Here is a 14407-nt window from a genome sequence, read left to right as displayed (position 1 = left end):
ATAATACCTTACAAGGGAGAGGGTTTAACTGATGTGGTTGATGGAGAAAGAGAAGGAAGGAGGGAAGAGGGGGAAAAACAACCTACGGTTCTTAAAGAAGGGGATAATCTACCTTTTCAAAAGGATCAGACCGTAGCTGTCAGGAAAAAAACATAAGTACAAAGCTTAACAAAACAAGAGAAAAAAAGGCCAATATGAAAATATATCATTTTTAATACTACCGAAATTAAAAAAAAAGAACCAAAAATATAGTTACTACGAGCTTCGTATATTTTGTTGAAGAACGACAGATTTTTCCAATCTTGGCCTTCAAAAGCCACCTACAGTCATTCCTCAGACGTGACCTAACGATTTTCTTCAGTCTCCCCGTTCCCGCAGTTTTCGGTTTTCAAAATTCTATTCTCAAAGATAAAAAGGGACGCCATCCACGCACACCGTTATCTCCAGCAGTATTTATACAAGCTGTCCATAACCTGACATCCTGTGTCAAACGTTCAACCAGAATAAACATTTGTCTTTGATCATATCAGGTCTCCCTCTGGGCCAATTGTTTACATAAACCCCTCCAGGACGATGACTTACTGCTTGAGCAAGATGAGGCTTGTTATGCGCATGGAGAGGTTAAGGTCGTCGTACCCACGAGATTAAGTTGTCGTACTCAAGACACCGTCATCGTACTTAAGGGGTTAAGTTGTCGTACTCAAGACACCGTCATCGTACTCTGGAGTACGGTGCCATACTCGAGACACCGCCATGGTACTTACGGGGGTTAAGTTGTCGTACTCAAAACACCGTCATCGTACTCTGGAGCACGGTGTCGTGCCCGAGACACCGTTATCGTACTTAAGGGGTTAGGTTGTCGTACTCAAGACACCGTTATCGTACTTAAGGGGTTACGTCGTGGTACTCGAGAGGCCGTCGTCTTACTGAAGGTGTTACATCGAGGTACTCAAGGGGTAAACACAGCTCAAGCCTCCCTCCATGGCCAGTGAGCCTTGCCATCAGCCAGCTGGGCATAAACAACCTGTCTTATGACAACAATTAGTGGTGATGACAGATCTCGGTGGGACACACACACACACACCTACTACCGCTCATAACCCGGCACTGCCCCCACGCCAACACTAACACTCGTACTCCTTAGTCATTCTTGTGTTAAGGAGGTAAAGTACTGGGTGGTTCCCTTGCTGATGCTACTGGGAGGCGACGTACTGGCAATAGTCACCTGCTGCTGGCGCTACTGGGGTGCTCCTGGACGTCCTTAGCAAATCAGAACAGGTCTGTGTGAAAGTCTGGAGTCTACAGAAGTTCAGGAGGTCTTCGTAAATCTCCTCGTGTGTATCGAAGGGTGAGATGATCTGTGAGGTTTTCATGGGTTGAGGAGGAAGCGTCGGCGTACGCTCAAGGTGAATGGAGTGGAGCCCATGAGGTTTACAGAGGTGCACCAGGGTACATGGAGGCAGTGTGGAGTCTGTATCATCCCGAGAGAGTTACAGAGGCACAGGGAGGTGCGTCATGGTCCACTGAGGGAGCTAAAACTTTGTAACTTGTCAGAAGCGCTATGCAGGAGCAGTGACACCTGGTCTGTGACGGGGTCGTGGCAGCGAGGGAAAGCTCTGCCACTCCATCAAGTTCCTCCCTGACAGAGTAAACCAAACTTGGAGAAAAAAGTTCAAAACGAGAGGCGTATATATCTCCTCAGCAGTTGCCCAGGTCCCGCCGTACATCACACCACCAGTACATTACACCTTGATGAACTTCCCACCTCGGCTCACTCACACGTTATTTTAGGCGTCCTCAGACCGCGGCGGCTGCCGCGGGAGTCATGTAAATCCTCCGAGGTGAGGAGGTAGGCAGGCAGGTGTCGCATGCTTCGCCGACCAGACAACAGGAACAAATAGACGGCAGTCCCTCCTCCTCGCTCCGCTCTCCCGTCTTTTACGCTCTCTGGGAACGATCGTCTTGGAGATAAACATAATCTTAGAAGTATCGAGAGCAGACGGAAGAAGCCATATACATACGAGGCAAATTTGGTGGTTAACTTCAGGTGAAGATTTGGAAGAACGGCTCCTCGTGCCACGTTCTGACACAGGTGGAGTGGCACTATAGCCACCACGCCTCCTGGGTATTGATCGACCATACACATTTCTTAACCACTTGGGTGAAATTCCTTCGATGGTCTTACTAACACAGTACAGGGAGGGAGGAACACCCCTGCGTCTGCAGGCTCTCTCAGCCTCCTCCCGCCGATGACAGCACCGTCAGCAACAGAGCTCGCACCTCGCCTCGCCCGTACCTTGTTGATGCGCTGAAAGTCTACGCCGTTTATGTTACATCTAAACGAGACGTGTTTTGAAAACTATCGTGATGTAAAGACGCTTCCGTGGTTCAGAAATTATGGCAGGTGTCCCAGAGATGATCGCCGGGATCAATAAAACCATTTGGAGAAATAATTTCTAGGGGGGAGGGTCACACCTGTCGACAGCTGAGACACGAGGAACCTAATAATTTCTCCTGAGCAGATTCTCTATCTCCAAGGATCACGATTTATGTACCTTCAGCTACGAACATACTGAAGGTAGTTCACGATATTGTTGACGGAGCTGCGGAAACTACAACCAGTGGGCGACAGCACAGTGAAATCTATGGCTGGGTGTGGAGACGATTGTACAGTGAAATCTATGGCTGGGTGTGGAGGCTACTGTACAGTGAAATCTATGGCTGGGTGTAGAGGCGACTGTACAGTGAAATCTATGGCTGGGTGTGGCGGCGACTGTACAGTGAAATCTATGGCTGGGTGTAGAGGCGACTGTACAGTGAAATCTATGGCTGGGTGTGGCGGCGACTGTACAGTGAAATCTATGGCTGGGTGTGGAGGCGACTGTACAGTGAAATCTATGGCTGGGTGTGGAGGCGACTGTACAGTGAAATCTATGGCTGGGTGTAGAGGCGACTGTACAGTGAAATCTATGGCTGGGTGTGGAGGCGACTGTACAGTGAAATCTATGGCTGGGTGTAGAGGCGACTGTACAGTGAAATCTATGGCTGGGTGTGGTGGCGACTGTACGGTGAAATCTATGGCTGGGTGTGGAGGCGACTGTACAGTGAAATCTACGGCTGGGTGTGGTGGCGACTGTACGGTGAAATCTATGGCTGGGTGTGGAGGCGACTGTACAGTGAAATTTATGGCTGGGTGTGGTGGCGACTGTACAGTGAAATCTATGGCTGGGTGTGGAGGCGACTGTACGGTGAAATCTATGGCTGGGTGTGGTGGCGACAGTACATCATTGATTACTGAACCCACAACCACAGGGAAAGACTGTGAAGTAAGGTATACAACAAGGGGAGCAGTAAGCCCTTGCTATCACAGTAACTTTCAGTAACTCATTCCCCCGCCACCAGGGGGTACAGTGTGGCAACTTTTCATGCCCTTTTCGAATCAAACATTTGCCTGCCGGACCATCGGTTGTGCAGACGAGGACACAGAGAGGAGACACGAGTGTCACTACAGGTCAACCGGGTTCCTGGGTCTGTTCAACATACAGTGTTTTGGAACTGTGTGACGCACTGGCACAGACCGTCATGATGACACAGACACATTAATCATCAAGGACCCCGACTTCGTCACCTCTTTTTTCACTAGTGTGATATAAGGTGACATCCAACAACACTCACAACACATTGTTTGTATAAAATGAACGCTAAAAATATAGATGACCAGTTTAGTTTTAATTTCAGAAGATGCAAATGTAAGTCACTGTAAATACTGTTCTCATACTCTGGCGAAGGTGTAAACACCGATCTATTTTTGGGTACAGATGTAAACTGACCCTATTTTCGGTTTTACGATGTAAACACTGGCCTTATTTTGGGGCAGACGCCTAAAAAGTCTCCTTATTCTGGGGCACACACGTAGAAACTCTCCTTATTTTGGGGCAGACGTCTAAAAACTCTCCTTATTTTGGGGCACACACGTAGAAACTCTCCTTATCTTTAGGTACAAATGTGATCACGGACGATATGATATCAAGAATTACTTCAATGTGGATCTTATGATCACTTATTCATGTAGAACAGACGACGCGAACGAAGGGGGGCCCTAGTGAAAACGCCCCCAGCACATTTGACCCTGGGCTGCCGTTCGACAGTCTCCGGGTGTCCCAGTGGACATGGTGATCCTAGGTAATGGCTGACGAAGGGCACACCGATGGATTGCATTTCACGAGACTACTCTATACTACTCCCCGAGAGGCTTGCAATGCCTTATGACACCTCCTCAACTTCACACACACACACACACACACACACACACACCTCCTAGCATTTATCTATTAATTTTTATGATAATATGTGAACACGCGAGACGATAAGTATTTTGTAAATACAAAAAAGTATACAATACTCTCATCAGCGCTGTGCCTGAAGGATGTGGAGCACTATGAACGTTAACTTCCGGGGACACGCATCTAGAAGCTGTCAGAGAGATAAAGATGAACAGATATAATATTACAGATAAGAAAAAAGATAGTGACCTGGCGAGAGACTCACCTTTGTTGGTGTTGGCGGTGTTGGCGGTGTTGGCGGTGTTGGAGGCAGGGTCGATGTTGGCGCTGGGGCGGCGGGTGGAGGTTGGGGTTCGTAGTGCCTTGAGCAGCTTCATGTTGGCACTGGCGCCGGTCTCGGCCCTCCCTGACACCCTCGGATCAATTTCCCGCAGGAAGTATATTCCACTCGTTAATCATTCATCAGAGTCAGTCGGGATGACGTCTGCTGATCCTCACCAGACGCGTCAGTACACAGCATTGTATGTCTGTGTGTACAGGCCTCCCTCCTGCCGGCTCGCCAAGGGCCGCGCCCCTATAGTGCCTGCTGCTGGTCTGCTTCTGCTACCTCCTGCTTCTTCCTCCTCCTCCTGCCCTGATGACCCCAGGCTCTTCTCCTCTTGACCAAAGTGATGGCACTGACCTCAGTATCCTGGCGACTTGGTCCTGATGACCTGACTCTCAGTTTTAGTGAGGGTAAAGAAGGAGGAGGGAGGAGCCCCTCTCTGTAAACCTTATCTCGCTGACTCGGTTCTGGTGACCTTATGTTCACCGTTAGTCAGGCTGAGGAAGACGGGGAAGACACTCAGAGCGGCCAACAAGTCAACCTTGACTTTATTTCTCAGTGACTCTGTCCTGATAACATGACATCTCGTGCTGGTGAGGTTGAGGAAGGCGGAGACAGGAGGAGCCTCCCCTCCCCGGTGCAACTCGAGGCCACAACTGTGAGTGGATAATGGGCACTTCACTAAAACTTCGAGCACCGCCCTCACGCGAGGTTGTGCCACCCCCGCGACACGGGTCCTGGTCCTCAAGTCTGGGTATATGTACAATACACGGGATAAGACGATGTGGTCTTTATTTTTCTTTTCTTTTCTTTGCCGTACTAATTTCGTCCCGTCACTTCCATAAGGGGATTACAGTCAGTACGTCGTCACTGCTACGACAACGGTGCCTGAGATAGGCTGCTCCAACGCACGGCTGAAGACAGTCCAATCTACTGTAGTCCTTGCGTCAAAAGCTTTCACACTACGTCGCTCAGATTTGACAAACCGTCTCGTAGCTTTCACTCGGACTTGCTGCAGTGGCTTCGTCATCAACAGATGTCGGCGACTGTTTTAGGATGACACACGACCAGCAATCAAATACACCAGCCACCACGCTTTCCGTAAGACACGCATGATAACGTACACATTGTCGTTCGTGTGGACTACCACGAATTTGCTTAAAGTCTCCGAAACGTTCACGAACAGTCAGTCGTCTGGACTTTCACAAAACTGTGCCACAAGTTTCGTAACATGAGATATGAGAATGTGTTCCACAGTCGGTTCTCCTGACGACCTCAACCCCTTATTCACCGCCCCTTCCCTGACCCCCTCTACATATTTCACAGCCCTTCACTGAACTTCTAAAACCCTCGCCCCATTCTGCTCACTGCCCAACACACACACACACACACACACACACACACTGGTGAAGCTACCACTCTCGTATACTGTCCCACAATCTTACAAATGCTCGGGCGTAGCCACGCCAAACAGTTAAACTGCCTCGTCCACTCCACCGGGGCTATGTGTCTCATTGTTTACCTCGCCATTTCCCCCCCGGCAGAGCGCCCTCGATGTGTTAGGGTGGAATGTATACAATCCCTGCGACGACCCGAGGGCGTCTAGTAAGTGCATCGCGGGAGTGCAGTGTCTCCTGAGTGTCTGTCGAGACACGGGGTTTTTTAAGTGCATCTGTGGTGTGCCTGTCCCACACAAGGACAGTGTATACCATGACTCCTTCTGCTGATACAACGTGACGGGAGGTTTATGTGACGATGTGGGGGTGATGAGAGGTCTGCGTGACGATAGGTCTACGTGACGTCGTGGTGTAACGGGAGGTCTACGCGAAGATGTGGTGTGACGAGAGGTCTACGCGAAGATGCGGTGTGACGAGAGATTTACGTGACGTGATGTGACGGGGGGTCTACGTGACGACTTTATCAAGTACTGTCAACCTTAACCTTATTTCTGCCGTGTGGCACAGTCAAGGACGCAACTGGACGTGGGGCCTGAGTGTACGTCAGCCACGTCCAGGAAGAACCAACCCCCAGAAACACAATTTAGGTGACAACCTTTACCTTGTCACTTACTCAGCCCAGGCTAGCCTCCCTACCACTCACCCTCGCACAATACTTATGATAATTAACCATCACGCGGCCCGGCCGCAACTCACGCCAAGCAGACAGTGTTAACCCACGACTTTGGAGAAGGGGTGAGGTCGTGGAGGGTGATAACCACCCAACCGACTTAGCGAGGGCGCAGATGGTGTTAACCCACAACCCAGCGTAGAACAGACCAGATCAACACGAGGACGGTTGTAGTCTATTTGAAAGATGTTATTTCAAATTAACGTTGAGATGGGACTAAAAAAAAAAAAAAATCCTGTATTTGCACAATAAATGGCGAAAATCTGACATAAGAATGAAAGTAAACGTATTTCAGCATAACACAGACACAGACACACACACACACACACACACACACACAAGGACCGGATCCGTCACAGTGTGTGTGCTAACGTCGCTAATGCTCGAGAAATCTTACACAAAACTTAGCGTAACGAGACGTTGGAGACAGTTGGGCGCCTCCCTGCTGCGTCTCTCGTGCTGGTGTGTGTGAGAGAGAGAGAGAGAGAGAGAGAGAGAGAGAAGCACTCGGTATGAATAAATAAATAAATGAATAAAAAAGCCGGATCTTCTGGCAGAAATAAAGGGGGGAGGAAGACGCCATCGATGGACAGAAAATCACCTCACTGGAAGAGAACAAAGACCTCGGGGTCTGAGGAGCCGAGCTCCCCCCTTCACGAAGGTGGCTGAGGTCACCAGCGGCGTACCGCAGGGCAAGGGTTATTAAGTCCTGGAACCGCTGATCTTCTTGATCGACGCAGATGCAAAGTAATGACGATGGGAGACGGTGGAGGAGGGAGGTCTCAACACCCTCCTGCAGGATATAAGCTGCAGGAACCTGCGCGCGTGAGGAGGAGGAGGAGGAGGAGGAGGAGGAGGAGGAGGAGGGGCTTTGAAAGGCATGACCCCCAACCTGTGGACGCATACCCACATTAAGACACACATACAAAAGACGACAACCGTCTGCTGGCAAATACGATATTCACATTCAGTCAAATGCATGAGGGAAATGTTCAGCAAACTGCCCACATCATACATTAGGCCAAAACTACAATGCGATGCTTTAGTTTGGTCATCGCACTTAAAGAAAAAAAACAAAAAAACACAAGGAGCTAATAATAGAAGGTCCAACGGACGGCAACACAGATGGTGCAAGGATTAAGAGAGACAAGTTACAGCGAGAGAGAGAGAGAGAGAGAGAGAGAGAGAGAGAGAGAGAGAGAGAGAGAGAGAGAGAGAGAGAGAGAGAGAGGTCAGACACCACAACTTTGTCCACCGTGGAAGAACGAAGAGTGATGGCTAACTTGATCACACACTTTGAAGATTTTCAAACCAACATGACGGTGTCAGGGGTAAACAGAACAAGACAACTAGAGGACATACCATGTAATAGATGCAAGAAACTTGTTATAAAAGAACAACAGAAGCGTAAAAGTGAGACACGAAGATGTAACCCAGCAGAGGGCGACGCTGGCGAGAGCTGTGGTGATAACAGAGCCAGACGGAGGGAGGAAGCCCGTATAGGCTGGCCAAGATAAGGCAGGCAGAGGCAGCGCTCCCAGGAGGGTTCCTCGTCACGTTCTCTGCCTGGCCACAATATCAACTCCTTGACGACGATGACTTAACCCCCTGGGTACGAAGACTTGACGCCTCTGAGTAAGATTCAATCCTTTAAGGACGATGACTTGAACCCTTGAGTGAGATGACTTAAACCTGTGAGTAAGATGACTTAAACCTGAGTACGATATAATCCTTAAGTACAATGATTTAAACCCTTGAGTACGATGGCTTAAAACCTCTGAGTATGATGACTTAAACCTGAGTACAATTCAGTCCTTAAGTACAATGATTTAAACCCTTGAGTACGATGACTTAAACCTCTGAGTACGATAACTTAAACCTTTGAATACGATTTAATGCAGACAACATAAATAAGTTTAAGAAGTTGTAAGACAGGAGAGAATGTTCACGAGATGGGGGCCCCACACGAGTGTAAAACCCCCTCCTCGTACAGTACAAACAAGTAATACAAATTGATGATCACACACACACACACACACACTGCAATACTGTCCTCCTGGGCTGTCTAAGGCAATGTAATATGCGAGAAAGGTAACTGGAACAAGAAGAAAACATTGTTGGCCTACTGAAGAAGGATTACCTTGAGAGTAAATCACACAATCAGCTCGAAGGAAATGAAAATTCAGATGGAGACGCTGCCATGGGAACAACTCTACATGGATACATCTTTCCTGTGTCACTAAGGCTTCTGGTGTCATGTTCTGCAAAGCATGATGACACGGTGGAAACTATGACAGTCGACAGCCGACTCTACCAAGAAGGGTTTAAACCTGGGGGTTACGGGTGTCAAGTGGAGTGAGTCGTTACACCGACACACAAGGATATACAGCGTCTTGTAGGGGGCTTTCTGACGACCCTAACTGTGGCCACCGCTGATCGTCTGAGTCCGCCGTGGGGGGATGAGGGCACCAACCGTGGATATGATGCTCTGGACTTTACCCTGATCCCTGAGGGTCAGGCCTGCCTGACGTACCCCCTCTCGTGCTCAAGGGACTTACTGTCGTGCTCAAAGGGGGGCGTCCTGTCGTGCTCAAAGGGACGTACTGTCGTGCTCCATGGGCGTACTGTCGTGCTTAAGGGACTTACTGTTCTGCTGAAGGGGTGTACTGTCGAGCTCAAGGGGTGTACTGTCGAGCTCAAGGGGCGCACTGTCGTGCTTAAGGGACTTACTGTCGTGCTTAGGGGGCGTACTGTCGTGCTCGGGGGGCGTTCTGTCGTGCTCGGGGGGCGTACTGTCGTGCTCGGAAGGTCTTGTATGGTGACGGTGGGTGGCTTTGCAAGGGCCGCTGAGGACAGCGGTGGTCCGGGTGTGGGGCGGCTCCGCGCAATATTCCCGCTCATTCTGCCACTTACACAGGCTAGCGTCTTGCCCCCGGCAGAGGCCACACGAACCTGTGATGATGATGATGATGATGATGAGGGGTTTCCAGCGCTCGACGGTGGCCATACGAGAGAACAAATACTTTAATGGTCGATTGAGTTAACTTACTGACGTGACAAAGAGTTCTGTGTGTGTGTGTGTGTGTGTGTGTGTGTGTGTGTGTGTGTGTGTGTGTGTGTGTGTGTGTCACATTCGATTTCACAGTGCGGTGGCTTGAATGCTACCACTGAAGGGGGACACACGTTCTCAGGACGTTTTCGAGGTGGTGATCCAGTGGAGGAATTCTGTGTCACTGCGCTCCCTCATAAGGTCAAGACTGTAAATGTCTTGAACAAGACTGAACGACAACGCATCCGTATGATGACCTGGCTTCTGACGTAGACTCCCTCACTGGTCAGGTCAAAGGCCGGGTCAACCATCCCCTCCCCCCTCCCTGGGGTCGTAATGTACTGCTCAAGGCGTACTGTGCTTAAAGAGTACAACAGACCGCACAAGTGTACTCAGGAAAGTCTATATATGTGAGAGTTCTACGGTATGTACTATTACCAATGTCTTACACGTCCACCACACGCCCTACACCTCCACCACACGCGCTACACCTCCACCACACGCGCTACACCTCCACCAAACGCCCTACACCTCCATCACACGCCCTACACCTCCACCACACGCCCTACATCTCCACCACACGCCTCACACCTCCACCACACGCCCTACACCTCCACCACACGCCCTACATCTCCACCACACGCGCTACATCTCCACCACACGCCCTACACCTCCACCACACGCCTCACACCTCCACCACACGCCCTACACCTCCACCCCACGCCCTACACCTCCACCACACGCCCTACACCTCCACCACACGCCCTACATCTCCACCACACGCGCTACACCTCCACCACACGCCTCACACCTCCACCACACGCCCTACACCTCCACCACACGCCCTACATCTCCACCACACGCCCTACACCTCCTCCACACGCCTCACACCTCCACCCCACGCCCTACATCTCCACCACACGCCCTACACCTCCATCACACGCCCTACACCTCCACCCCACGCCCTACACCTCCACCACACGCCCTACACCTCCACCACACGCCCTACACCTCCACCACACGCCCTACACCTCCACCCCACGCCCTACATTCTTGCCACACGCCCTACACCTCCACCACACGCCCTACACCTCCACCCCACGCCCTACATTCTTGCCACACGCCCTAACCGCCTGTTCAGGTAACCATCCAGAACAACTAGCTTTACGATACCCATGAATAAGGGCGTCTAATCTGCCTAACACGACCTAACTGCGCTTTATCAGGTCGTTAAGTACGCTCTAATTACCATAATCTGACCCCGTCATCCTCCAGTCTAGCCACAGTACCAGCCGACGTACCGCAGACCCAAAGACTTCCAAACAACCGAAGGAAAAAAAAATGAGAGTTATTTCAACGCTCATCAATCACTAGATAAGTATTTACCCCAATGAAATCAACCATATTGTCTACTTTCGTCACGTAACACCTCAAGAATTTTTTTTTTTAATGCGTGTAAATATGTAAATTCGATTGCATCACCAGTGTCACTAAGCAATAAGATACAATACAGACCTCTGAGCTTCGTCTGGCATTTATACACGAACGGCTCCATCGGCTGGGACCTCGTGCGTGCTCGGGAGTCCTCACACACACATACACCCAACAAACACACACACCCACCCACACACACACACGCAGGGCTGGGGTAGTCCGCACACTGACAAAGTCCGCACAAGCCCGCGTCACTGGTTTAAGTGTGGACGCCTCCACCACCCACCACACACTGGCTGCTGCTGCCCAAACGCCCTCCCTCGCTGGCTAGTGGCTGGCCCTACCCCGCCTAACCTAGCCTGCCCTACCCGAGTACCCATCTCACTTACTCCTTACCTCACTATACACACGACGAGAATTACCTCACTCTTCAAATGCCTCGTGTCACCCCTTCTCCCCTCATTCCTCATGCCGCCTCACCAACCTCACACACTACTACTATCACCAACACCAAATCCCTCTTCATTATCCTCATTCCTCCCCTCAAAACTTCAGTGGATTCCCTTAAAAAATTCTTAACATATGAGAGAAAAAAGTATATATATATACTTCAAAGATAGTATATATCTGTTAGATGACGAAAATACTATTGAAAAAAACGACAGAGACAAGAAATGTCTTCGTTATTAAGCAAGTGTTCCGGCTCGTATTCGTTACAGAAAATGTCTCAATTATACCACAAGCAGAAAACGTATGTTTAGGGAAGGAATGTGATAAAAAAAAAAAAAAAATTGGACTTCCACGACATGAGGAACTTAAATATTCATAAACTGAAGATCTGAAGATCTGAACTGGTTCTAATGACCTTCCTCCTATAGCACTGAAAGAAATATGTAAACAAATTCAAATATTTCACATCAGTAGAATATGATCAAGTCGCTGTAAGATAACTATCGAATGGCTACAAGCTTGCGAACGTAACACAAACGTACGACGAGAGAGAGAGAAGAAAATAGAGGCAGCTGTTTACCGACCTACCAGTGTGACAAGTGGGGTGCCACAGGGTTCGGTCTTGGGACCCATACTTTCCATTTATCCATATCACTTTCTTGAAGCAGCAGCAGCAGCGGTATCTCAAAATGTGACGATGTAACGAAATCAGGAAATAAAATCCTGAGGAGGAACTATTCACTTATTCGTAAACATCTAAAACCCTATACAAGCACGACAGGTAGACAGCAATGTAGCCAACTGCAGAGGAAAGCATTATGGTGCTGAAATGATAATTGCCGATGCAAGGAGAGCTCGACCCGGTAGATGGAGTAGGTGCTTTCCATTCGTTCTTACAGAGTTTCCATGTAGGTTCAATTTATGAACAAAATGACGGTCTTTAACAGCTGTTTTCCTACTAGCTGTTGAGCCGGAGGGAGAGGTGGGTGGGGAGGAAGGAGCCTTCTGCTTTACCATCCTCGTCTCACAATTGCAGGGCTACTGCTGTTACTGTCGTCCGCCACCAGCAGCAGGTGCCCGTCTCGTCAAAGACCATCAGGTCCTCTGCTATCTAGCTTTACCACGTCATAATTCCCTCACTTGCCTCACACTTCACATGTCACGCCTCAGCCACACCCAACCCACCCCCGTTATCACAACACTCACCCCCCAACCTTCCTCCCTTGATACGTGAGAACTCTCCATTCGCCTCTCATCTAACCCCCCCATCCCTTAACCCGCCAAACTCATCTTCATTCATCGAGTCACCCCACTTCAAGCCTTGCCGATGGAAACTCACCTTCACTCACCCATCCTTCCACCCACGCCATTACTTACCCTACGAAACTCACCGTTATCCGCCGGTGCCCCAGACCCGTCGCCTTACAAGGGGAGGTCAGAGGACGTCGGGGCCGAGACCAGGTACCTGCTGAACATCATCACTTCTGACCCCTGGCGGCTGAACATGGCACTCGAGATTCCTTGACCCGCCTTAGGTCAACATAATTCACACCATTAACGTTCTCTCTCTCTCTCTCTCTCTCTCTCTCTCTCTCTCTCTCTCTCTCTCTCTCTCTCTCTCTCTCTCTCTTATACACACACACACACATCCTGGACAGTTTAATAAAGATGGAAAGGCCTTTAACCCAGTGTTGTAATGGGCCTCCCACACACCCTATATATATATATATATATATATATATATATATATATATATATATATATATATATATATATATATACACCAACGTGGGTATAAGGACTTACTAAATCATCTTCACGTGAGACACTTACAACTCGGAGATGAAGAAATCTGAGCCAAGAACTTGAACTCACGTTCCTGGATCATAAAGATCACGGCCACACTGATAAGGGCCACAGCATCACCCCAACATCCAGGAGACGCCAGCGTATCCAGTTAAGGCTAGTCTGCCTACCTCATGTAACGCTATACATAAACTTCAATCAGTTCTCCCTACGTCGTCGGGATGTTCTCATAAAAAACGGGAGATTTAGGTATAATAATATATAATCAAAACTTCAAGTATACTTGATACTAAGGGTCACCAGTCCACTGTGAGTGCCAGACGGACCCTCTGGTTCATCTTACCTGAAAATCAACTCTCATATCCCCGTATCTTCCAGCCCCAGAACCTTCCTCTTGACTTCCTGTCGCTTCCTCTTCTACACTTCCCAATCACACGCAATCCTTCCCTCCAAATAACGACCACACATCTCTCTTTTCTCTTTAACTAACAACTTAACTTCCTCATCGCACGCGCAGTTTTTTTTTTTCTCTCTCTCACGAGTACACGCGTCCTGGGGAGACCCGTTCGTTTAAATAAACATCAGTGGTATGGCCTCTCCCGACACGAGAGATGTTGATTCGCCTCAGTCTCGTCCAGCAAACACACCCAGTCCACATGTTTCCCGCAACATGCAGGCCCCGAGAGAAGACGACAGATGGCTATGAAGAACATGTCGAGGAGTTGTGTTTTTGCTCTCTGTGGTAATCGAGGCGCCAGTTAGGATAAGTCACAGTGCCAACCACGGCAATCGAGAAACAGCATCACTGACAGGCAGTGCCAGCGACGGGCAGTGTGTGTGTGTGTGTGTGTGTGTGTGTGTGTGTGTGTGTGTGTTAGTTACAGCACCCAACCAGCGCCCATGACAGTGCCAGTAATAGTGTCAACAGGTGTG

The 14407-nt window shown here is 49.4% G+C and overlaps 1 protein-coding gene across 2 annotated transcripts in view; it reads right to left on the bottom strand.

The window, feature by feature from the left end:
• Positions 1–11494, bottom strand: part of Grip (Glutamate receptor interacting protein) — a 232745-nt gene extending 221251 nt beyond the window's left edge. Inside the window, exons 1-2 of one of the 2 annotated variants that reach the window (XM_071694696.1) lie at positions 11300–11494; positions 4549–5654 (exon numbers count right to left, since the gene is read on the bottom strand). In XM_071694696.1, the coding sequence (XP_071550797.1) occupies positions 4549–4660 (112 nt within the window). In that variant the 5' untranslated portion in view covers positions 4661–5654; positions 11300–11494. The remainder of the gene's footprint in view (positions 1–4548; positions 5655–11299) is intronic. The other variant, XM_071694697.1, reaches the window with a different exon arrangement.
• Positions 11495–14407: the final 2913 nt, after the last annotated feature.

Source organism: Panulirus ornatus, chromosome 57 (assembly GCF_036320965.1).
Source record: "Panulirus ornatus isolate Po-2019 chromosome 57, ASM3632096v1, whole genome shotgun sequence".
Taxonomy (NCBI): Eukaryota; Metazoa; Arthropoda; class Malacostraca; order Decapoda; family Palinuridae; genus Panulirus; species Panulirus ornatus.
Note: the sequence above shows the minus strand (reverse complement) of the source record. Positions and strands in the feature narration are given on the sequence as shown.